The sequence below is a fragment of the Argentina silus genome (genome assembly GCF_951799395.1).
Source record: "Argentina silus genome assembly, chromosome: 22".
Taxonomy (NCBI): domain Eukaryota; kingdom Metazoa; phylum Chordata; class Actinopteri; order Argentiniformes; family Argentinidae; genus Argentina; species Argentina silus.
The window spans coordinates 13,446,376-13,473,612 of NC_139676.1; the positions used below are offsets into that span (position 1 = coordinate 13,446,376).

The following is a 27,237-nucleotide window of genomic DNA, read 5'->3' on the forward strand; positions in this document are numbered from 1 at the left end:
TTATTGACAGTTACAATGTGACCGTCTCTTCAAACACCGGATGTAAACCAGCTACGCCACCGAAAAGCTTGCAATTCAACGACGTGGATGGATTTTTTTTTTGTGGCTGTCCCTCTCTCATATTTTTCAGTTTTTATTATATAGAGATTGTAGAGAAAGACATGAAAGTAAGGAGGAGAGGGTATGTCAGCAGGGTATTAAAGATATTAATTCCAAAATGACATGTACTATTATGCTTGCATTAAGATGGACACAATTCAACTTATTGAGTGATTTGTTGATGACATGTTTGCCTTTTAGCTAATTTTAAGAGTGTCATTGCAAAGGTCTGAATAATTATGTACATGAGGTATTTCTGTATTTCAATTCTGGGGTATTGTGTGTGGATTGATGGCAAATTCTTTTAATTTAACCCATTTTATATTGAGTCTATAACACAACAAAATGTGGAAAAAGTGAAGGGGTCTGAATACACTATAGGCACTATATATACAGTAGGGGCATTACATTAGTTAGTGGCCATTCCTTGAAAACAAAATACCAGCCGAAGCTCAACCTCCAAAATTTCTCAGAGTGAATCCGGACATCAGAATTTACCACCAATCACGCTTTGTTCTCGGGAAAAAAAAGACAAAAACCAAATCATGAAAATACTGTGTTAATGTCCAAAGTTTTAAATTATTATTATTATTATTATTATTATTATTATTATTATTATTATTATTATTATTATTATTATTTTAACTTTTTAGAGAATTTTGGGGGTAGAATTGATGTATATGACTACCGAGGCGACATGGACCTTTTTCAACAGGAAACTCTTTTTTTTTTTTCTCGCTTCAGTTCCTCTTTAGTAAACAGACTGAAATGTAGCAACATCTTTTTCATGTTTATACAGGGCTGCATACATATCATATCATAGGCTGGATATTTGTACACTTGATACACGCGAACAACCTGTTAAACAATTAATCAAGGTGCATGGCCTAAAGAGGAACAAAATGTGTCTATACTCACGTGTAACGTGAAGTTGTACCTGTGTGATCAGTGCAATGTAAGGTCCTTCACCCTGTTTCACTCCACACCAGTAGGTCCCTGCATCTTCTTCAGTCAAGTCAGTGATGGTCAAGATACTCATTGTTCCGTTGTTAGACAGAGAGAATCTCCCGAGTCGCGGCTGATTTTCATTTGGGATTATGTAATTGCAAGTCTTTTCTTTCTCTAACCCTAACCCTTCTTTGCAGAAATACTTTGTGGTAAAATGAGTACCTGCAGATGATGGTAGCATTTCCTCCCAGATAAGGAGGAACTTTGGAGGTGACTGACATGTTACAGGACCCTGTCAATGGAAATAACTACCTTAGTATGTCTAGATATAGATTAGCTACGGTATGCTTGGAACAAATGCATTTACATTAATTAAGTTTAATTTCACAAAATAAAAGTTTAAGTCTCTCTCACCATTCTTTACCTTCAGCTCCACAAGATAACTGTCACCTGCATAAGCGTTGTCCACTACGCCACACCCGTAGGTCCCTTCATCGTCTACAGTTAGGTTTCTGATGACTGCCTCGTAGTCCGATCCGGTGTTGGACAGATAAAATCTACCATTGTCTTCCCATGAACTGTTTGTCCCAGCCTGCATCCTCAGACACGTTTTGTTTTTGAAAAAAGACGTATTGTTGTTTCCATGGTTAGGGAAGTTTTTATACTTAACGATGACCGATCCTCCCTTGTATCCATTCACTTCGAAGGCGCTCACACAACCTGTCAATCAGAGAAGAGAGTCTTTAAGAAGAGAGCCTGTTTTCTGATAGTTTGGTGCGGCCGGTGCTTAGTACTTACATTTGGCATTCCATTATTGGTTGCGTCATACTATTAACCAAAGCGAAAATACTAATTTCATGTCAATACACTGAATAGAGTTAAAAGCTTATTACCTGTCATAAGGGAGAGGATGAATATCAGGAGGGTCCTCATCTTGAAGTCTCTGGGGCTCACAGCTTCTCTCAGACACAGTGAGAGTGTTTGACTCAGTACCGTTTGGTTGTTCCTGCTGTCTCCAACGCGTTACGCCCAAGTGTTGCACTCTTTTTATATATATTTTTTTCCTCTGCCCCCTCCCCCCCCCTCTCTCCCTCCCTCTCTCTCTAAATCTCCAAACTCATCTTCTCTCTGACAGCCCCTCCCCCACTTAACTCCTTCTCAAATTAACATCACTGCATCACGGAAAATAAAGTAAAAACAGAGAGACGGGTACCAGAGATGAGTTGAAATGATCGAAAAGGTTTTTTCTACAGTCCATTTTGAGCTGTATGGCTCCAGTAAAGAGCCATCAACATTGGCTAGGACGGCACTTCAGACTCAAAATCATTTGATCCATATTATAGAAGTATTGCTGAGTACACTGGTACCAAAGATTAATTGAAATTATTGAAAATATTTCTGTACAGTCTATTATTCTGGGCCAAAGCTATTTTATCAGGGTAATTAGAATATAAGAACAATTACAAACCCTTCTGGGGCAATAGTATACGAAATAGTATATGGTGATGATTGATATATATTTGTTAAGATAATTAGCATATTGTTTGTGGCTAAATTAAGTTTAACTTGGGCGCTCTTATTTTGAAGAAATCCTCTTTTACATACATTTACATTGACCAGAAGTAGGTGGGCAGGGTTCCACTACTGGAGCTCAGAGAACACAGATCACACACTACTATTCACGGATCAACATAAAAGCCTGCCCTGGAGACTTCTACATCAAGTTTGTGGCTCCGAAGCTCTCTAATTTTGCATTCTCTGCAGGTACAGTAAGATGTGGATAAGAAGAATATTAGTGCTTTACTTGGAAATATGTGTTTTGATGATTCAGACCTTGGCTTGTATTGTTTTCTAAGTCAAGTGTAATTTGCATTTGTAAATGTTACTGCTTGTGAATGATAGTGCACATACTCCTGTATTTACCTCTTGCCTCTCCTCTTTCAGGCACAACACAGGTACAGGAATCTTGGAAATCTGTGTTTTAAAGACTAACAATTATTTGACTTACAACATGTATGATAAAGATAAATGATGAAGTGATACATGACTACAGGACATAATAGACTAGAAGCATAACTAATAGAAAATTGTGCATTGGCCAGCATTCTGCTAACATTTAGCAAGATTGATATTTTGTAGAACAAACTTGATGTTATTGATTAAAACAGTGTTTATTTATTTTTTTACCTTACTTTGTTCACCTTACCTTGCTTTATTGTGTTAATTTGTTTACCTTCTGGTCATTCACAGTATGTATTACTGTGGATGCATTTAACACATTATATACACAAGATGCATTCAGTGATGCATTGTTAAGTCCAAAAAGATTGACTGACATTATTGAGCTGCCTGTCTTATGAATGGCGACGCACGACCCCATGTCCTCCATCTTGACAGGGGAGGAGAAGGAACTGGCATCATAAACATTGGCTCTCAGGCCAGAGCCTCCATGTCTCTGTACCACAACGCCAACTACACAGGGCCTTACCCAGCGGGCAAAGTCAGCCTGCCAGTGGGCACCGCCCTGCATGTGGGCGTGTCTGTAGAGGAGACAGAGACAGAGCGCTTTGTGGCCATTCTGGAGGACTGCTACGTCACTCACTCCCCCAACCCTGATGACCTCATGCGGTACTACCTCCTTCAGCACGGGTATGTCTGTATGGTGTTCACTTTTGCTTCTGTGTGTTTTTAAGTTTAAGAATGTATGTTGGCAAAGTGCATCTTTGTGTTATTATGTGTTTGTGTGTGTTGTTTGTAGTACATGTTTATTTACACATGGAGAGGATTGAGAAGGTTTACAGTATATTTCTTACTTGAACTTCCTTATCTCTCAATTTTTTTTGTAGGTGTTCTAGCGACCGTCGCCATGCAACAGTGGAGGAGAGTGGTTTGTCCCTCCAGGCACGTACCAAAACATTTACATTACATTACCCTGTTCCTGTGGTTGTCTGCAAAATCAGGTAGGCACAGTTTGGCTCGAGACGCAGCAGTAAACCACAACTTATGAAGTTCACCAGTGGTTAATGTTTAAAAGATAGGGCAGGATCAAGAACGTAGAAAAATATAAAAAGAGGAGAAATTAAAACAGTTTACTCGATGACGAATTTACTCCATCGGTGTCAGTCTTGCGGTTAAACTGTAGGCCAGCCGCCAGTCACTCAAACTGCGTGAAGTTTGGTGTTATTTATTATCGATTATAATGGCAGACACTCTCGCTACTCTCTGCAATACATGCAATCTTTTTTTCTTTTCTTTTAGGCCTAGATCAGCGTTATCCGACAGCATTGCTTGCATCATTTCTAGTCCCTTTTCCCCCTGCCCCAACCCTTCCCTAATTGGAGGACATGAAAAGAAAATCATAAGTAATCTGACTATCATCAAAGTCCTTTAATTGTGTATCTTGTAATAAAAAAACACATAGTGAACCCCATTGAATTGTTGATGCATCCCATTTGGAGTAAAGGAACTACAGCTGCCATACAAATGTGAAAATGTGATACAAATCTGGTTACCACACATAAGGCTGGATCCCATCACACTCACAGGTACATATATAAATGAGCCTGTTATGGTTGCTCTGAGGACACCAAATCTTGTGGGCTTGATCTGCTTGTAGTCCAGTTGCTCGATCTTGACCACAATTTGAGTAAAACGGGGCCAGATCTAGTTGCCTTAACTACACCAGATCTGATTGCCATAGACCTGGTTTGAACAAATATTTGTTCCCGGGGCAAGAAGAGGATCGGCTCTGGTGGCCATACCTAAGCCCAATCATCAACATAAAAGACCACATCTTGGCCAGAGTCAGTCCACTATGTACACAGTACACACAAACAGTAATCAGGTATTACATACAAAGGTACTACTGTACTGTATGTAACAATGTACGCACTCTGTACCTACCTACAGTACTACATATTTTTTGTGGGGCCAAATGATTTAGTGGAATTTTATGTATTCATTCTTAACTGTGTCTATAACACATCCGTTGCATTTTATTGTATTTATTTGGTTGAACCTTTATTTAACCAGGAAGTCTTTGATTTTATTTCTTGGGGTGTTCCCTGTGTGCCTAATCTTATCTCAAAAACAATCCAGGTCAGGGTCAAGAACAGAGAAAGTAATAAACTGAACAACTTAATAGCAGTAACAATAATCATAAATCCTTTCCCCTGAAACACTCGATGACCTTCATGTAACTTACAATAACACAATAGTAATAAAAAACCATAGCATAGTAGCGTGTTTGTTCTGCTTACTGGTTGGATCAAATATCCAGGTCAAGTTACTTTACAGTTGTCAGTCAACTCGAAGTTATTATTTCCAAGAAACTACTGTTGTGATGTCACATGGCACATTTTTGAACACTCCCATTCAAAAGGAAAGGTACATAATGTCAGAGAAACGCAGAGCTTGATAGTTCCCTTCACCATATCACACAGGTACGTTTGCTACCATATAACATGGCTATTGATAATAATGATTGTTGTATTAAATTGTCAATGTTAACTACTGCTTCTATGGCATGCTGACCACACATATACGTATAAGTTTGTCTTTCATGAGGGGCTCAACTGCCATACATTTAATGTTTTGTGTTGTTTTTTTATTGACAGATTTCACACATAATTGACATCCCCACTCCTGACCCAAAGCAGAAACGCACGATCAAGTTCCGGAATGTCAAGGCCATCAACAGTGTTTGTTATTTGACATATGTGGAGGGAGGCTGTTCTCCTGCTGTAGCTGTAAATCTTTGATTCAGCTCGAATCCGACGGGACACCAGGGGTTGGGACTCGCTCAATTTTCTAAGAATCGAAACGAACAGCGCAGCTGCCTGGCTGAGATGGGCAGGCGCGTCATTTTTGGTACTGCGCCATGGCCCAAGACCAACCCCTGAAAACAGATGCCGAATGCCGAAGACTAAAGATAATTGCAGACACTCTCATTCCCCTTTGCAATACATGTAGCCTAATGTTAATTTAGAAATGTCACCCTGTTCCTGTGGTTGTCTGCAAAATCAGGTAGGCACAGTTTGGCTCGAGACGCAGCAGTAAACCACAACTTATGAAGTTCACCAGTGGTTACTGTTTAAAAGATAGGGCAGGATCAAGAACGTAGAAAAATATAAAGAGAGGAGAAATTAAAACAATTTACTCGATGACGAATTTACTCCATCAGTGTCAGTCTTGCGGTTAAACTGTAGGCCAGCCGCCAGTCACTCAAACTGCGTTAAGTTTGGTGTTATTTATTATCGATTATAATGGCAGACACTCTCGCTACTCTCTGCAATACATGCAATCTTTTTTTCTTTTCTTTTAGGTCTAGATCAGCGTTATCCGACAGCATTGCTTGCATCATTTCTAGTCCCTTTTCCCCTCCCCCAACCCTTCCCTAATTGGAGGACATGAAAAGAAAATCATAAGTATAATACATTTTTTTGCTTTTTTACCCTGTTTTGTTTTGCTCTGCTGTCATTGATGAATTCACATATATCAAACACTGACCTACTGCTGATTACTTTCATGGTAAGGAGTAATCTGACTATCATGAAAGTCCTTTAATTGTGTATCTTTTAATAAAAAAACACATAGTGAACCCCATTGAATTGTTGATGCATCCCATTTGGAGTAAAGGAACTATAGCTGCCATACAAATGTGAAAATGTGATACAAATCTGGTTACCACACATAAGGCTGGATCCCATCACACTCACAGGTACATATATAAATGAGCCTGTTATGGTTGCTATGAGGACACCAAATCTTGTGGGCTTGATCTGCTTGTAGTCCAGTTGCTCGATCTTGACCACAATTTGAGTAAAACGGGGGCAGATCTAGTTAACTTAACTACACCAGATCTGATTGCCATAGACCTGGTTTGCCAAACCTGGTTTCAACAAATATTTGTTCCCGGGGTAAGAAGAGGATCGGCTCTGGTGGCCATACCTAAGCCCAATCATCAAAGGTACTACTGTACTGTATGTAACAATGTACGCACTCTGTACCTGGCTACTTATAGTACCTACAGTACTACATATTTTTTGTGGGGCCAAATGATTTAGTGGAATTTTATGTATTCATTCTTAACTGTGTCTATAACACATCCGTTGCATTTTATTGTATTTATTTGGTTGAACCTTTATTTAACCAGGAAGTCTTTGATTTTATTTCTTGGGGTGTTCCCTGTGTGCCTGATCTTATCTCAAAAACAGTCCAGGTCAGGGTCAAGAACAGAGAAAGTAATAAACTGAACAACTTAATAGCAGTAACAATAATCATTAACAACAATTTCCCCTGAAACACTCGATGACCTTCATGTAACTTCCAATAACACAATAGTAATAAAAACCATAGCATAGTAGCGTGTTTGTTCTGCTTACTGGTTGGATCAAATATCCAGGTCAAGTTACTTTACAGTTGTCAGTCAACTCTGATTTATTATTTCCAAGAAACTACGGTTGTGATGTCACATGGCACATTTTTGAACACTCCCATTCAAAAGGAAAGGTACATAATGTCAGAGAAACGCAGAGCTTGATAGTTCCCTTCACCATATCACACAGGTACGTTTGCTACCATATAACATGGCTATTGATAATAATGATTGTTGTATTAAATTGTCAATGTTAACTACAGCTTCTATGGCATGCTGACCACACATATACGTATAAGTTTATGTCTTTCATGAGGGGCTCAATTACCATACATTTAATGTTTTGTGTTGTTTTTTTATTGACAGGTTTCACACATAATTCATTCATCACAATCTGCTGGTACAGAAATATGTGGCACATGTTGATGACATCAGGCCTCCTACTGCTAACGCTGTTACCTGCCATCTCAGCAGATAGCTCAGGTGGGGTTGGATGGCAAGCATGCATTGTTGCCTGCACGAGATAAATTGATCTCTGTTAAAGGCACAATCTGGGATTTGTTCTGCTGTTAAATGGTCATTTAAATTCATAATGCTGGAAGAACGTTACTTATAACGTTACTTAACCCAAAGTATTACGTCGTTTAACGTCATTGTTTGTAAACAATGTTTTTGTAAACCAACAATAATGTAACTTTTAAATGTATATTTTAATATCATGGAATGTCCGTCCTTACGTCCAGGGCTCTGTCTATACATTAAAGAGTGGACATATTTCACCAGCCCCATCGTTCAACGTTATACCAAAACAAATGGTATTGCACCTTTAAAGCTTAATTTGTAGGGCTGTCCCCGACTAAAACAATTTTTTTTTTACTAATTGATGTGTCGAAATATTTGAACTTGCATTTGTACGACTCTGCAGCATGTCTGCTTACAGAAGTAACTGTACCAACTGTAAACTCACTGGCTAGGTAACTGCATTAGGGTTGAGCTACATTAAAAGAAAGCGAACACACTCATTAGCTGAACTGTGAATTAGCTATCATAGCTGTATGATTTGCTAAATATCAGATCAGTCTACAGGTATTTGAGCCGCGAACCGCGCGTACAATGCGGTTTCCGATACCTCAATGAATGCAGCATCTCTTCAGGAGTGAATTTCTATGTTCTACGGATTTCTGTGGGTCAGTGTTCAGTAATAGTCTGACTGTAATTGTCTCTTTCTCGCTCAATATTGGGAGTTGAGACACAGATGGCATGGTTATAAAGCTGAGATTATTATCTTTTCATCAGCCATCAGCCTCAAAATATGTTGAGGTCCTCGCGACTGAAAATGATGGAGCAAGCCATATATGAACGTTTGTTATAGAATAATATTAGTTTTAATAGTGTTGCACCATTTTTTTTAACACAATATAATTTTATATAATTTGTACGAGCTAAACGGGGTCAGTCCTATTAATTTGGGAGGTTTGGGTTAAAGGGCCTTTCAACTTAAAATACAACCTTACATGATTTGTCACTTAGCTTATATTTGATTGACCCAGACTGTTTTTAAGTACATATTTGTCTTATTTGGGTAAATACTGTAGTAGCCATAGTTTGCTTAGTCAGTATGTTTATTGTGCCCCATTTGTTCTGAAAATATTTTACGTTTTGAAAATGCTGTAATTCAATTCACAGTTCTCCAATGTCTAAGGTGTACTAGATCTTTATATTATAATTTACATATTTTTTTTAATTCATAGAGAGCAAGCCCTGGAATTCAGGGTGTAGAATACTATTTGCAAGGTAGTGTAAAAGTATTGCAAGAAAATGGTTTGTTCTCAAGGCACGTGTGCAATTTCTTTTTGGTGGCAGCTCAACTACATTGTGGTCAGGAACATTATTTGAGAAACACTGATCTGGTTGCAATTATCCTGCTGCTGCATATTCTCGGTTGTTTTGCTTCAAGAATAATTTACGTTAGTTGTTGGCTCCACAGGTTCTGTTGTTACCAGTTGTGAGGCTTGTCACCAACATGCCACCTGTCTTGCCTCTCTTCTGGATAATGAGGTAGAAAGTGTACCTTCCTCATCCCCATCGGTCACCTGCACCTGTATAGATGGTTTCTCTGGCGATGGTCTATCCTGCTACAACCGGTCAGCCTGCGAACGCGGTTCCTGCTGTCGCCAAGGTTACCGCTGGTCCTCTGCGGTGGGCTGCGTGGATGTTGACGAGTGTTCCCTCCCCGATCAGCCCTGTGCCCCCCCTCAGGTCTGCGAAAACACGCCTGGATCCTTCAACTGCTTGGTACCCCAAGCGAGCAACAACGAGCGCTCCAACAGCCCAAACTCTGACCCCCGTTCTGTGCAGTTCGGCTGTGGGACCACTCAATGTCCTGCTGGCCAAGACTGCCTCAGTGTCAACGGCACCCTGCGCTGCCTTGACCCCTGCCGACACTACACCGCGCTGAATGACGCCTGGCGCGCCACCGACTTTAGAGCAGACAACAGCACTCCTGCGTGCGACAGCCGCGGTGATTGGCAGGGCTGGTATCGCCTCTTCATCGGCAATGCCAGCGTGCAAATGCCAGAGAGATGCATTGCCACTCATATGTGCGGTACAGACGCTCCTCTGTGGTTGAGAACACCCCATCCAGTGCCTTCGGATGGGATAGTGAGGCGGCGAGTGTGCGGGAGCTGGGAGCGTGGATGCTGTCAGTTCGAATCGAATCCGATCCACGTCAAAGCCTGCCCAGGAAACCACTTTGTCTACAAGTTTGTAAGCCCGACGCTTTGTCGGTTGGCGTATTGTGCAGGTAAGGCGGTATGTTTCAATGTTTTATTATTACACTGTTAGGCAAAATAATAATGTTAAATGTTATTAATGCAATTCTCACCTTTAATGCCTTGCTCGTGCTCCGGTAGATGTCAACACAATGGTGTGTGGTACATGCAGAGATGGTGAGACCTGTGTGAGCGAGGACAAGGTCAATTGGAGGTGTGACAGGCACGGTGAGAACTCAAAAAACACCTTGGTTTGAAGTTGATAATTTACGCAGAATAATAGAAATGTCTATTTCTTTTAATGATCATCAATTTATATTTTTGGATTATTAGCTGGTGCCCAGGTCAGACTGGCCAATGGCAGTAACAACTGCTCTGGGAGAGTAGAAGTCTTTCACAACGGCCAGTGGGGCACAGTGTGTGACGATGGATGGGATATAAATGATGCCCAGGTGGTGTGTAGACAGCTGGGGTGTGGTAATGCCCAGTCAGCGCATGGCAGTGCCCACTTTGGACAGGGCAGCGGGCAGATCTGGATGGATGATGTTGGATGTTCGGGTGGAGAGTCTGCACTTACACAGTGTCCACACCGTGGGTTTGGGAACCACAACTGTGGTCATCAAGAAGATGCTAGTGTTGTCTGCTCAGGTAAGTAAGCTTCTGTAGTATTCATCTCTCAGGCACCGGTTCTCCCAGTGTTAGCATTTGAAATGGGAGGTGTAGACATTTGATCAGGAGCAGTATTTGTAGGGCTGTGATGCTCACTAGCATTTTAGTTTTTTCAACCAAAAATCAGTGGTATTGGTATTAAAAGTATTGGTTTAAATCCAGGTTAATTTGTATTAACACTTATTTGTTTTATTGATTAATTGCATGTGTTGTTTTATCAGTTGACAACAACATCAGACTGGCCAATGGCAATAACTCCTGCTCTGGAAGAGTGGAGATCTTTCACAATCGCCAGTGGGGAACGGTGTGTGATGATTTCTGGGACTTGGCTGACGCGGAGGTGGTGTGTAGACAGCTTGACTGTGGAAGAGCTCTGTCTGCACCGCATAGTGCTGCCTTTGGACAGGGCATCGGACAGATCTGGATGGACGATGTTGGATGTTCAGGCAATGAGACGTCCCTCACAGAGTGCAGCCACCGTGGGTTTGGGACCCACAACTGTGGTCATTATAAAGATGCTGGCGTTGTCTGCTCAGGTAAGTAAGCTTCTGTAGTATTCATCTCTCAGGCACTAGTCCTCCCAGTGTTAGCATTTGAAATGGGAGGTGTAGACATTTGATCAGGAGCAGTATTTGTGGGGCTGTGATGCTCACTAGCATTTTAGTTTTTTCAACCAAAAATCAGTGGTATTGGTATCAAAAGTATTGGTTTAAATCCAGGTTAATTTGTATTAACACTTATTTGTTTTATTGATTAATTGCATGTGTTGTTTTATCAGTTGACAACAACATCAGACTGGCCAATGGCAATAACTCCTGCTCTGGAAGAGTGGAGATCTTTCACAATCGCCAGTGGGGAACGGTGTGTGATGATTTCTGGGACTTGGCTGACGCGGAGGTGGTGTGTAGACAGCTTGACTGTGGAAGAGCTCTGTCTGCACCGCATAGTGCTGCCTTTGGACAGGGCATCGGACAGATCTGGATGGACGATGTTGGATGTTCAGGCAATGAGACGTCCCTCACAGAGTGCAGCCACCGTGGGTTTGGGACCCACAACTGTGGTCATTATAAAGATGCTGGCGTTGTCTGCTCAGGTAAGTAAGCTTCTGTAGTATTCATCTCTCAGGCACTAGTCCTCCCAGTGTTAGCATTTGAAATGGGAGGTGTAGACATTTGATCAGGAGCAGTATTTGTGGGGCTGTGATGCTCACTAGCATTTTAGTTTTTTCAACCAAAAATCAGTGGTATTGGTATCAAAAGTATTGGTTTAAATCCAGGTTAATTTGTATTAACACATATTTGTTTTATTGATTAATTGCATGTGTTGTTTTATCAGTTGACAACAACATCAGACTGGCCAATGGCAATAACTCCTGCTCTGGAAGAGTGGAGATCTTTCACAATCGCCAGTGGGGAACGGTGTGTGATGATTTCTGGGACTTGGCTGACGCGGAGGTGGTGTGTAGACAGCTTGACTGTGGAAGAGCTCTGTCTGCACCGCATAGTGCTGCCTTTGGACAGGGCAGCGGACAGATCTGGATGGACGATGTTGGATGTTCAGGCAATGAGACGTCCCTCACAGAGTGCAGCCACCGTGGGTTTGGGACCCACAACTGTGGTCATTATAAAGATGCTGGCGTTGTCTGCTCAGGTAAGTAAGCTTCTGTAGTATTCATCTCTCAGGCACTAGTCCTCCCAGTGTTAGCATTTGAAATGGGAGGTGTAGACATTTGATCAGGAGCAGTATTTGTGGGGCTGTGATGCTCACTAGCATTTAAGTTTTTTCAACCAAAAATCAGTGGTATTGGTATCAAAAGTATTGGTTTAAATCCAGGTTAATTTGTATTAACACATATTTGTTTTATTGATTAATTGCATGTGTTGTTTTATCAGTTGACAACAACATCAGACTGGCCAATGGCAATAACTCCTGCTCTGGAAGAGTGGAGATCTTTCACAATCGCCAGTGGGGAACGGTGTGTGATGATTTCTGGGACTTGGCTGACGCGGAGGTGGTGTGTAGACAGCTTGACTGTGGAAGAGCTCTGTCTGCACCGCATAGTGCTGCCTTTGGACAGGGCAGCGGACAGATCTGGATGGACGATGTTGGATGTTCAGGCAATGAGACGTCCCTCACAGAGTGCAGCCACCGTGGGTTTGGGAACCACAACTGTGGTCATTATAAAGATGCTGGTGTTGTCTGCTCAGGTAAGTAAGCTTCTGTAGTATTCATCTCTCAGGCACCGGTTCTCCCAGTGTTAGCATTTGAAATGGGAGGTGTAGACATTTGATCAGGAGCAGTATTTGTAGGGCTGTGATGCTCACTAGCATTTTAGTTTTTTCAACCAAAAATCAGTGGTATTGGTATCAAAAGTATTGTTTTAAATCCAGGTTAATTTGTATTAACACATATTTGTTTTATTGATTAATTGCATGTGTTGTTTTATCAGTTGACAACATCAGACTGGCCAATGGCAATAACTCCTGCTCTGGAAGAGTGGAGATCTTTCACAATCGCCTGTGGGGAACGGTGTGTGATGATGGCTGGGACTTGGCTGACGCGGAGGTGGTGTGTAGACAGCTTGACTGTGGAAGAGCTCTGTCTGCACCGCATAGAGCTGCCTTTGGAGAGGGCAGCGGACAGATCTGGATGGACGATGTTGGATGTTCAGGCAATGAGACGTCCCTCACAGAGTGCAGCCACAATGGGTTTGGGTCCCACAACTGTGGTCATTATGAAGATGCTGGTGTTGTCTGCTCAGGTAAGTAGGCTTCTGTAGTATTAATCTCTCAGGCACTAGTTCTCCCAGTGTTAGCATTTGGAATGGGAGGTGTAGACATTTGATCAGGAGCAGTATTTGTAGGGATGTGATGGGGATGGGGGTGGGGTCATGCTTTACCAATATTGATATTAACACTTAAAACAGAGAGAGATTTTGTGATTGAAATATCAAAACTAACATCTACATTTTCCCCGAACCCTTCATTCCTTCTCATCCTCTCTCACTCTCTCCTTCAACCTCCTTTCTCTTTCAGAGAAGCCATTCTTCCCAGACCCAGAGCTGGTGTGTGGGCGGAGCCTCTTACAGATCGGTATCCACAAGGCTCAGCTGGAGGCCGGGGGTCTGAACGCCTCCTCTGCTCACCTGGTGGATCGCAGCTGCTCCGCCCACGAAGAACGTGATGGCTCAGTGTGGTACCAGGTGGATCGCAGGGAGGGCAGCTGTGGAAACACACTGGAGGTGCGAGGAGAAAACACCTCCATCTGTAGAAACCCTCAGTAGAGCCACAAGACTTCACATAGCCTTTATCTACAAGAGTTTTTTGGGGGTGTTGGCCTACCGGTTTAACTCATTTTGTGCCGAAAAATTCATATATTATGATGCTTCATTTTGTAGGCAATCAAAGTATTGTTGCTAGGTACATATCAAATAAAACACTTGGCACTCTAGGTGGTGAGTGTTCCGGATTTGTTTGGCAGTTAGTGAGTTAAAACAAACTGCCCTCAAAGGTTGTTTAATAACTTATTTATAGATTATAATTATTTTCTTTTCTTTTTTCTCTTTTTCATCCCTCCAGACAAACCGTACCCACGTGATTTATTCCAACAGTTTATTTGTTTACCCCTTCCCGTTAAGAAATGTCTCCTTCTCAGAGCCAGTCAGCTTCCCTTTCTCCTGTGTGTTTCCGCTTGATGCCAAGACCAGCCTTAACGTGGCCATCCGACCTTCGCTATCGTGAGTTAACTCACTGTCACTTAATCATTAAATCAGTGCCTATTTAAAAAGAAAATGCATTGCTGATGGAAATGTATAAGATTATTGGAGTTTACAGAATATAATTCAATGTATGAGTGGATTTCTTTGCTTGACCCCTGGCAGGAAGAGAGTCATTGGCTTTGGCGCCAGGGCTAGAACCTCCATGTCTCTGTACCGCAACGCAGACTACACACAACCTTTCCCAGCGGGCACAGTCACCCTGCCAGTGGGCACCGCTCTGCATGTGGGCGTGTCTGCAGAGGAGACAGAGACAGAGCGCTTTGTGGTCATTCTGGAGGACTGCTACGCCACTCACTCCCCCGACCCTGATGGCCTCATGCGGTACTCCTTGATTCAGAACAGGTCAGTGACTTGGGTAATGTTCCGGAATGGAATTCACAGAAAGGAAAGGTCTTGGGGTCATGAGATAAAGTAGAAAGGTTTTCTAATAAACAACTGAACAAACATTGTGAACAGTCACATTAAAGGAAAACATTTCAGTATTGCCTCTGAAATAAATCTAAGTTTGTTGAAACAAATGCTGTAGTTAACAAGACTATTTTCCTTTAATCAATATTACTAACTAGCTTGCTAGACACTTGACACTGATGTGTGTTAGCATCATTGGTTATTGTAATGTAGCATTATAATATTAGTAGAACACTTTTTTTATTATTCCTAAAATGGGAAATTGGTTTTGCAGCAAATGAAAACACAATATTTACATACCAATTCAATATTTACAATACAAGTCTCTTTGAGATTGGTCAATGTCCAGATGTGTTGGACTATGTGAATGTCTATGTGTTATTCAGCAGGGATATTGGCCACAATAATGCTTAAATCATTAATCATACAGTATCTCCAGTCCTCCACTTTATGAAATCATCTGTTTCAATGTTTTAAAATCTTGCTAGAAGATGTTTACTGTTTGCCCCTACTTGTTAGCTAGAGGGTGCTCTGGTCTACTACACTATCCGGCCAACCCATGTTACCACCCCAGTGCTAATGCTTTCCAAACTGTGTCACATGCGTAACCGCAAACCCCTCCCCAAGTCCAAATAGGCCTGGGTTATAGCTTTATTGTAAAGCCCTGGCGTCAATGGTAGAAACGGAGGAGAAGTCTGGAGGAGAAGTCTGGGGCTTTCTCTCTGGATTTTCACTCCAGTGGAAACGCGCCATTAAAGCGTTGATAAAATTACAGAATCATTTCATGAGAAAGGAATATTGACTTGCAATGAAAATGACAGTTTTTCAGACACAAATATATCCAGGTATATTTTAATCTCTTGCCTTTTTTCTCCCTGCAACCCCTCGCCTAGGTGTCCTAGTGACGGTAGCCAGGTGAGGGTGGATGAGAGTGGTTCATCTCTCCAGGCACGTTTCTCTGCTCTGCTGTTCCTGTTCCAGGGAGACTACCAGGACGTCTTCCTGCACTGCAGCCTGAGCCTGTGTGACCAGAGGAGCTCCTCCTGCTCTCCAGTGAGTCCACTGTTGCACTCCACCCCAGTCTCTCTGACTCTCTCTGGTCTCTCTGACTCTCTCTGGTCTCTCTGACTCACTCTGCTCTCTCCACCCCAGTCTCTCTGACTCTCTCTGGTCTCTCTGCTCTCTCCAACTCTGGTCTCTCTGGTCTTTTATACCTTTAGAGATAGATTGATAGGTACTTTATTGATCCCTGAGGGGAAATTAAGGAAATAGCAAATCGCTAACTATGCCACCTGCTGGAATGGAACTGAAAACAATACTGCTTCTTTATCTGGACATTATCAAATTTACTTTACAATAATTGTGTGACATCTCATCTTTATTAGTCAATTTCTGCTCTCTCTTCTCAGGCATGTAACAGAAGGAAATCCCGCTCTGTGTCCAAATCTGTCCCCCTCAAGCCCCTCACCATCGGACCAATTACCTGTGAGCATTTAACTAGATGTGGAGCTGTCAATCATGTTTATGATGTCAGTGATAATAACTTTGGCAACTGAGTCTGTTTGTTTCTCTTTCAATTCCACAGGGACTCTGGCTTGAGCCTTGAGAACGACCAACATACGATTCCCAAAACAATTCCAGCGTGTGCTTCCCCTCACCACACTTCCCCACCTGATTGTTCCGTTTTTTATTTTTATTTCCAGTAAATTTCATGGTGACAATAAAGACCAATACAAATGCAATTTGTAATCAGTCATCATTCTCAGCGTCTGTATCTGACTCCAAATAATGGGTCCACACAATAATGGCCCCAGAATAAATATAATTCAAGACCTTGATGTTATATCCATTGTACACCAGTAGGTGTCAGTATATTTTCGTACTACTCATTGATGTGCCTCGATGTGGTATTCTTACCCTGTCCATTCAGCACAGAGCTCCACCATCGGTCTACCTGTATCAGAGCGAAGGTGTAGGTTTTCCTTTAGTACCGTACTTCCCTCCAGTACTTTTCACCATTGTTTGATCGAGTTTGTTTGACTTGCACGTGTCCTTGATGATATTCCAGTAATCCCTTTGATATTATGGGTTTTATTTAAATGCATTGTTACGCCACAGTCTCCATCTTTCTTATATTATCGGCTTTACGACAACAGGAAAGAAGTGTCAGTATGAATGAATTCCGTTAGCAGGAGACGAGGCTTTTTAAAAATGTATCATCCGCAGAATACGTCCCCAGCTGAACGACAGAGGCTTCAGTGCAAGGTGCAAACCACTAGTTATCCTCAAATAGGATGGTCAGGTTACAGTTTGCTAGAATGTACCTAAAAAGCCTGCAGAGGTCTGGACAAAGGTCTTAAGATAAGATAAGGTGAATATTTTCATGGACCAGAGTGATTGAAAGAGGAAAGTTTGGAGAAAAAGGAGCTACTATTGTTGTTTTATGGTTTGGGCATGTACTGTATGGCTGTCACTAGAACTGGCTAACTTGTCTTAAGTGATTAATCAATCAATCAATCAATCAATCAAGTTTATTTGTATAGCGCTTTTTACATAGACAAATGTCGCAAAGTGCTTCACAACAAAATAATACTAAACAATATGATTTACAATATGATCAACAATGTAATCTACCACCGCTTTCTGATGGGACCCAGGTGGGGCGTCAAGCACCAGGATATAGGGTTTAGTAGACTCAACCTGGACGAATTCAGGAACAGGAGTCAAGTTTTGAGGGGCTCAGAGCCCCTCGGACAGATAAGCACAAAGAGGACAACACAAGATTAGAGGCTGTTGCAAACGGAAAAACGGATACATTAGGTGAGAATCAGTAAACAGTAGGTGAGAATCAGCATAAAGCAGGTGGCCTGAGGCCCCCGGCACACCTAAAATACATTTAAACGACAAGGCCAGCTAAGACCGGTCGTAACATTGACTAAAGAGATGAGTCTTGAGCCTAGATTTGAAAATTGAGACTGAATCTGACTCCCTAAAATGAATCGGAAGATTATTCCAGAGATGGGGTGCTCTCTCGCAAAATTAGATTAGATTCGATTAGATTCAACTTTATTGTCATTGTGCAGAGTAAAAGTACAGAGACAACGAAATGCAGTTAGCGTCTAACCAGAAGTGCAAAAAAGCAGAAAGTGCAATGAACAGTATATACAGGTAGTGCAGTATATGAGCAGTAAGTAGTGCAGTATAGCATAAGTAGTGCAGTGTAAGCAGTATATGAATAAGCAGTAGCATTATAAGCAGAATAAATAGGTTGCAGTATGAACAGTGTAGCAGCATATGAGCTGTATAGGCAATGCAGTCTAGCAGTATATATGTATTAACAGTAACATTAGGGTAGATAGCAGAATAAATATAAATATGGAATGCCGTATGAACAGTATAAACAGGTATGTACAGTATATACAGATATGTGCAGTGTATTAACAGTAGTATTAAAGAAAATATAGGGATATGTGCATTATGAACAGTATAGACAGATTATGAACAGTTATAGACAGATATGTACAGAAGAGCAGTGGTATGGAGTAAGAGCAGTTGTACAAGTGTGGATACAGTATGTACAGTTTATAGGAATACTGTAATGCTCTGCCCCCTGCCGTAATCTGATATTCTGGGAACGGCTAATCAAAAAGTGGAAGGTTCTTGACTGGCCAAGTCAATCTTCAGATTTAAAGCCAGTTGAACGTGCATTTAATTTCCTGAAAATAAGATTTTGGGCAAAAATGCATCATTACAGACATCAACTGAAATATATACCATCAAATAAAAGCTGAGAATCTATACTTTAACCTCATCGTAGTTGTTAGATGTCAAACTTTTTGTGTATAGAACTAAAAGAAGAACAACAATGCTTCGCTGTCCCATTACTTATCCAGGGCACTGGGTATTGCAGTAATCAGAGCTTTCTTTTGTTGTTCATGATCACTGTGAAAGCCATCACCTGCGGGACATCATGTGTGCTGTGTATGTTGCCACCCATTCAATGGGTCTCCTGCACCCCACCTCACTGCTCCAGCCAGAGAGGCTTATGCTCCGTTCATGACAAACTCTCCAAGTGGGAAACTAGGGTATCATATGAGTACGAGTTTCCAAGTCAGAAATGATCCTAGTCATCCTAGTCATCTCATGAACAAAGCATTAAGATAGAGTGATAGGGTTAGGGAAAGTTCCCATTTTCGTTTATCTTTTACAGTTTTAATGACAAAGAAAAATCCATTGGCCCTGGCTGAGAAGTTGGGTACTGAGAGAGAGGGAGAGAGGGGGGGTGTGATGAGCAAATAGGTTTCATTGTTCATTCTTCTTTCTTCATTCATTCATTCCAACAATGGAAGACCCAATTGACGCTTGATACACCCACCGTATCATTTTGAAGAAGACAAAAAAAAAAGACACTGACTTTACAAGCAAAGGGACCTGCTTATAACACCCTTTATATAGCTGAACACAACTTTATTTAGGCTTACGGACAATGCTCAATTACCAACATCATACAATGTTTCATAAGAAATGTGGGTGTTTTATACTCCACATACTTCAATAAGTTATGCACCTCACAAACAAGTGCATTTCTGATTGACCCCAACAGGCAAGATCTATCAAGAGGACAGTGTTAATACAGTGTTAATACAGTGTTAATACAGTGTTAATACAATGTTAATACAGTGTTAATACAGTCCTCTCATAGCTTTAGCAGTCCATTGTTTATTGGTCAGCAGGGCTGAATTCGAACCCAGGCCGACATGAGCATATGGGTGTGTTGTATGTTATGGTACCACTGGAACACCCAGGCCACAGACTATGGCTTTAAACGCAATTCATTTGAGTATGTTGGCAAATCCGATGTTTGTACATACAGTACACACAAACAGTAATCAGGTATTACATACAAAGGTACTACTAACAATGTACGCACTCTGTACCTGCCTACTTATAGTACCTACAGTACTACATATGTTTTGTGGGGCCAAATGATTTAGTGGAATTTTATGTATTCATTCTTAACTGTGTCTATAACACATCCGTTGCATTTTATTGTATTTATTTGGTTGAACCTTTATTTAACCAGGAAGTCTTTGATTTTATTTTTTGGGGTGTTCCCTGTGTGCCTAATCTTATCTCAAAAACAATCCAGGTCAGGGTCAAGAATAGAGGAAGTAAACAACTGAACAACTTAATAGCAGTAACAACAATCATATATTACTTACTGGTTGGATCAAATATCCAGGTCAAGTTGCTTTAATGACAGAAAAATCCATTGGCCCTGGCTGAGAAGTTGGGTACTGAGAGAGAGGGAGAGAGGGGGGGTGTGATGAGCAAATAGGTTTCATTGTTCATTCTTCTTTCTTCATTCATTCATTCCAATAATGGAAGACCCAATTGACGCTTGATACACCCACCGTATCATCTTGAAGAAGACAAAAAAAAAAGACACTGAAAGATGATCAGTCGATATTTCTGTGGAAAAAAAGCGGCAAGCTAGATTTCCATCAGCTCAGGAAGTAGAGAAGTAGACCCTCATTTGCATATTGTGTTGACTCCTCAAAAGACGGTACCCAGAATAATTAGCCATGTAGCTTGCTAGCAGTGGCTGAATATTATGTTTTTTTAGCCAGGCTAGCTCTGAGCCTCTTTGCTAGAGGAAATATATATGTCATTTAGCTGACGCTTTTATCCAAAGCGACTTAAATTGCAGTGAGTGCATACATTTCAGTATATATGGTCCCAGTGGGAATCAAACCCACAACCTAAGCGTTGTTAGCGCCATGCTCTACCCACTGAGCCACAGAGGACCACCTGAGAGGAAAAACCTGAGACCCTTCTCTGGAGAGGAGAGGGCCCAGGAGAGGGCCCATAGGAGAGGAGAGGGCCCAGGAGAGGGCCCATAGGAGAGGAGAGGGCCCAGGAGAGGGCCCATTGGAGAGGAGAGGGCCCATTAGAGAGGAGAGGGCCCAAAGATAGGGCAGGATCAAGAACGTAGAGAAATATAAAAAGAGGAGAAATTAAAACAATTTACTCTATGACGAATTTACTCCATCGGTGTCAGTCTTGCGGTTAAACTGTAGGCCAGCCGCCCGTCACTCAAACTGCGTGAAGTTTGGTGTTATTTATTATCGATTATAATGGCAGACACTCTCGCTACTCTCTGCAATACATGCAATCTTTTTTTCTTTTCTTTTAGGTCGAGATCAGCGTTATCCGACAGCATTGCTTGCATCATTTCTAGTCCCTTTTTCCCCTCCCCCAACCCTTCCCTAATTGGAGGACATGAAAAGAAAATCATAAGTATAATAATTTTTTTTGCTTTTTTACCGTTTTGTTTTGCTCTGCTGTCACATATATCAAACACTGACCTACTGTTGATTACTTTCATGGTAAGGAGTAATCTGACTATCATCAAAGTCCTTTAATTGTGTATCTTGTAATAAAAAAACACATAGTGAACCCCATTGAATTGTTGATGCATCCCATTTGGAGTAAAGGAACTACAGCTGCCATACAAATGTGAAAATGTGATACAAATCTGGTTACCACACATAAGGCTGGATCCCAGCACACTCACAGGTACATATATAAATGAGCCTGTTATGGTTGCTCTGAGGACACCAAATCTTGTGGGCTTGATCTGCTTGTAGTCCAGTTGCTCGATCTTGACCACAATTTGAGTAAAACGGGGCCAGATCTAGTTGCCTTAACTACACCAGATATGATTGCCATAGACCTGGTTTGCAACAATAATTACTTTTACAAATTAATTTAGAAACAACAATCATAAATCCTTTCCCCTGAAACACTCGAGGACCTTCATGTATCTTACAATAACACAATAGTAATAAAAACCATAGCATAGTAGCGTGTTTGTTCTGCTTACTGGTTGGATCAAATATCCAGGTCAAGTTACTTTACAGTTGTCAGTCAACTCGAAGTTATTATTTCCAAGAAACTACGGTTGTGATGTCACATGGCACATTTTTGAACACTCCCATTCAAAAGGAAAGGTACATAATGTCAGAGAAACGCAGAGCTTGATAGTTCCCTTCACCATATCACACAGGTACGTTTGCTACCATATAACATGGCTATTGATAATAATGATTGTTGTATTAAATTGTCAATGTTAACTACAGCTTCTATGGCATGCTGACCACACATATAAGTTTATGTCTTTCATGAGGGGCTCAATTACCATACATTTAATGTTTTGTGTTGTTTTTTTATTGACAGGTTTCACACATAATTCATTCATCACAATCTGCTGGTACAGAAATATGTGGCACATGTTGATGACATCAGGCCTCCTACTGCTAACGCTGTTACCTGCCATCTCAGCAGATAGCTCAGGTGGGGTTGGATGGCAAGCATGCATTGTTGCCTGCACGAGATAAATTGATCTCTGTTAAAGGCACAATCTGGGATTTGTTCTGCTGTTAAATGGTCATTTAAATTCATAATTCTGGAAGAACGTTACTTATACTGTATATGCCCAATGAGCTTAGTACAACTGTCTTACCTTATTGTAACCCAAAGTATTACGTCGTTTAACGTCATTGTTTGTAAACAATGTTTTTGTAAACGAACAATAATGTAACTTTTAAATGTTCATTTTAATATCATGGAATGTCCGTCCTTACGTCCAGGGCTCTGTCTATACATTAAAGAGTGGACATATTTCACCAGCCCCATCGTTCAACGTTATACCAAAACAAATGGTATTGCACCTTTAAAGCTTAATTTGTAGGGCTATCCCCGACTAAAACAATTTTTTTACTAATTGATGTGTCGAAATTTTTTAACTTGCGACTCTGCAGCATGTCTGCTTACAGCAGTAACTGTACCAACTGTAAACTCACTGGCTAGGTAACTGCATTAGGGTTGAGCTACATTAAAAGAAAGCGAACACACTCATTAGCTGAACTGTGAATTAGCTATCATAGCTGTATGATTTGCTAAATATCAGATCAGTCTACAGGTATTTGAGCCGCGAACCGCGCGTACAATGCGGTTTCCGATACCTCAATGAATGCAGCATCTCTTCAGGAGTGAATTTCTATGTTCTACGAATTTCTGTGGGTCAGTGTTCAGTAGGTCTGACTGTAATTGTCTCTTTCTCGCTCAATATTGGGAGTTGAGACACAGATGGCATGGTTATAAAGCTGAGATTATTATCTTTTCATCAGCCATCAGCCTCAAAATATGTTGAGGTCCTCGCGACTGAAAATGATGGAGCAAGCCATATATGAGAGGGGACGTGGGCTTGTTAATAAACCATACACGTTTGTTATAGAATAATATTATTTTTAATAGTGTTGTACCATTTTTTTAACACAATATAATTTTATATAATTTGTTCGAGCTAAACGGGGTGAGTCCTATTAATTTGGGAGGTTTGGGTTAAAGGGCCTTTCAACTTAAAATACAACCTTACATGATTTGTCACTTAGCTTATATTTGATTGACCCAGACTGTTTTTAAGTACATATTTAGTTTACTTTGGTTAATACTGTAGTAGTTTACTTAGTCAGTATGTTTATAGTGCCCCATTTGTTCTGAAAATATTTTACGTTTTGAAAATGCTGTAATTCAATTCACAGTTCTCCAATGTCTAAGGTGTACTAGATCTTTATATTATAATTTACATTTTTTTTTTAATTCATAGAGAGCAAGCCCTGGAATTCAGGGTGTAGAATACTATTTGCAAGGTAGTGTAAAAGTATTGCAAGAAAATGGTTTGTTCTCAAGGCACATGTGCAATTTCTTTTTGGTGGCAGCTCAACTACATTGTGGTCAGGAACATTATTTGAGAAACACTGATCTGGTTGCAATTATCCTGCTGCTGCATATTCTCGGTTGTTTTGCTTCAAGAATAATTTACGTTAGTTGTTGGCTCCACAGGTTCTGTTGTTTCCAGTTGTGAGGCTTGTCACCAACATGCCACCTGTCTTGCCTCTCTTCTGGATAATGAGGTAGAAAGTGTACCTTCCTCATCCCCATCGGTCACCTGCACCTGTATAGATGGTTTCTCTGGCGATGGTCTATCCTGCTACAACCGGTCAGCCTGCGAACGCGGTTCCTGCTGTCGCCAAGGTTACCGCTGGTCCTCTGCGGTGGGCTGCGTGGATGTTGACGAGTGTTCCCTCCCCGATCAGCCCTGTGCCCCCCCTCAGGTCTGCGAAAACACGCCTGGATCCTTCAACTGCTTGGTACCCCAAGCGAGCAACACCCAGCGCTCCAACAGCAATGGTATTGCACCTTTAAAGCTTAATTTGTAGGGCTGTCCCCGACTAAAACAAATCTTGGTGAACTGACAGGCGTCATTTTTTTTTTTTACTAATTGATGTGTCGAAGTTTTTAAACTTGCATTTGTACGACTCTGCAGCATGTCTGCTTACAGCAGTAACTGTACCAACTGTAAACTCACTGGCTAGGTAACTGCATTAGGGTTGAGCTACATTAAAAGAAAGCGAACACACTCATTAGCTGAACTGTGAATTAGCTATCATAGCTGTATGATTTGCTAAATATCAGATCAATCTACAGGTATTTGAGCCGCGAACCGCGCGTACAATGCGGTTTCCGATACCTCAATGAATGCAGCATCTCTTCAGGAGTGAATTTCTATGTTCTACTGATTTCTGTGGGTCAGTGTTCAGTAATAGTCTGACTGTAATTGTCTCTTTCTCGCTCAATATTGGGAGTTGAGACACAGATGGCATGGTTATAAAGCTGAGATTATTATCTTTTCATCAGCCATCAGCCTCAAAATATGTTGAGGTCCTCGCGACTGAAAATGATGGAGCAAGCCATATATGAGAGGGGACGTGGGCTTGTTAATAAACCATACACGTTTGTTATAGAATAATATTATTTTTAATAGTGTTGCACCATTTTTTTTAACACAATATAATTTTATATAATTTGTACGAGCTAAACGGGGTGAGTCCTATTAATTTGGGAGGTTTGGGTTAAAGGGCCTTTCAACTTAAAATACAACCTTACATGATTTGTCACTTAGCTTATATTTGATTGACCCAGACTGTTTTTAAGTACATATTTAGTTTACTTTGGTTAATACTGTAGTAGTTTGCTTAGTCAGTATGTTTATAGTGCCCCATTTGTTCTGAAAATATTTTACGTTTTGAAAATGCTGTAATTCAATTCACAGTTCTCCAATGTCTAAGGTGTACTAGATCTTTATATTATAATTTACATTTTTTTTTTTAATTCATAGAGAGCAAGCCCTGGAATTCAGGGTGTAGAATACTATTTGCAAGGTAGTGTAAAAGTATTGCAAGAAAATGGTTTGTTCTCAAGGCACATGTGCAATTTCTTTTTGGTGGCAGCTCAACTACATTGTGGTCAGGAACATTATTGGAGAAACACTGATCTGGTTGCAATTATCCTGCTGCTTCAAGAATAATTTACGTTAGTTGTTGGCTCCACAGGTTCTGTTGTTTCCAGTTGTGAGGCTTGTCACCAACATGCCACCTGTCTTGCCTCTCCTCTGGACAATGAGGTAGAAAGTGTACCTTCCTCATCCCCATCGGTCACCTGCACCTGTATAGATGGTTTCTTTGGCGATGGTCTGTCCTGCTACAACCGGTCAGCCTGCGACGGCGGTTCCTGCTGTCGCCAAGGTTACCGCTGGTCCTCGGCGGTGGGCTGCGTGGATGTTGACGAGTGTTCCCTCCCCGATCAGCCCTGTGCCCCCCCTCAGGTCTGCGAAAACACGCCTGGATCCTTCAACTGCTTGGTACCCCAAGCGAGCAACACCCAGCGCTCCTTCATTAATGGTATTGCACCTTAAAAGCTTAATTTGTAGGGCTGTCCCCGACTAAAACAAATCTTGGTGAACTGACAGGCGTCATTTTTTTTTTTTACTAAATGATCGGTCGAAATGTTTAAACTTGTATTTGTACGACTCTGCAGCATGTCTGCTTACAGCAGTAACTGTACCAACTGTGAACTCACTGGCTAGGTAACTGCATTAGGGTTGAGCTACATTAAAAGAAAGCGAACACACTCATTAGCTGAACTGTGAATTAGCTATCATAGCTGTATGATTTGCTAAATATCAGATCAGTCTACAGGTATTTGAGCCGCGAACCGCGCGTACAATGCGGTTTCCGATACCTCAATGAATGCAGCATCTCTTCAGGAGTGAATTTCTATGTTCTACGGATTTCTGTGGGTCAGTGTTCAGTATTAGTCTGACTGTTATTGTTTCTTTCTGGCTCAATATTGGGAGTTGAGACACAGATGGCATGGTTATAAAGCTGAGATTATTATCTTTTCATCAGCCATCAGCCTCAAAATATGTCAAAGTCAAAGTCAAAGTCAAAGTCAAAGTGGCTTCATTGTCAATTCTTCACATGTCAAGACATACAAAGGAATCGAGAGGATGTTTCTCACTCTCCCACGGTGAGACAGATAAAGTGCCCAGGCACAACAGATAAGACAAGACATACTAAAAGTAAAACATTCAATAAAAATAATGTTGAGGTCCTCGCGACTGAAAATGATGGAGCAAGCCATATATGAGAGGGGACGTGGGCTTGTTAATAAACCATATACGTTTGTTATAGAATAATATTATTTTTAATAGTGTTGCACCATTTTTTTAACACAATATAATTTTATATAATTTGTACGAGCTAAACGGGGTGAGTCCTATTAATTTGTGAGGTTTGGGTTAAAGGGCCTTTCAACTTAAAATACAACCTTACATGATTTGTCACTTAGCTTATATTTGATTGATCCAGACTGTTTTTAAGTACATATTTAGTTTACTTTGGTTAATACTGTAGTAGTTTACTTAGTCAGTATTGTAACGAACGGCGGGGCAGAGTAGCTTGCCTTAAGCGGGTATCGAACTCGCAACCTTCCGCTTACAAACCGGCCGCGCTAGCCACAACACCAAGAGAGTTAACTCACTTGGCGGAGCTGCTAACGGGCCTTACACAGGGTCGTTACACTATCCCCTCCGTTCGGGAGAGCGTGCCCTCACGCTTCACTATACAAGTCTCTCACGTGGACACGCCTCTCCGATGGCCTCACGGGCGCCATCCCACTTCTGACACCAATGTAACGAACGGCGGGGCAGAGTAGCTTGCCTTAAGCGGGTATTGAACTCGCAACCTTCCGCTTACAAACCGGCCGCGCTAGCCACAACACCA

General features: G+C 41.2%; 1 protein-coding gene across 1 annotated transcript; it reads left to right on the plus strand.

Moving 5' to 3' along the window:
* Positions 1-3,496: 3,496 nt before the first annotated feature.
* On the plus strand, positions 3,497-25,868 carry LOC310821564 (scavenger receptor cysteine-rich domain-containing protein DMBT1-like; the record flags this gene model as incomplete). Its single annotated transcript, XM_083693649.1, has 17 exons — positions 3,497-3,696; positions 3,894-3,952; positions 9,486-10,226; positions 10,336-10,422; positions 10,528-10,842; positions 11,085-11,399; positions 11,642-11,956; positions 12,199-12,513; positions 12,756-13,070; positions 13,313-13,624; positions 13,899-14,104; positions 14,442-14,599; positions 14,744-14,983; positions 15,943-16,102; positions 16,459-16,534; positions 24,077-24,304; positions 25,627-25,868. The coding sequence occupies 17 exons, from the start codon at positions 3,497-3,499 to the stop codon at positions 25,866-25,868; spliced, it is 4,284 nt and encodes a 1,427-aa protein (XP_083549775.1).
* Between the last annotated feature and the right edge of the window lie 1,369 nt (positions 25,869-27,237).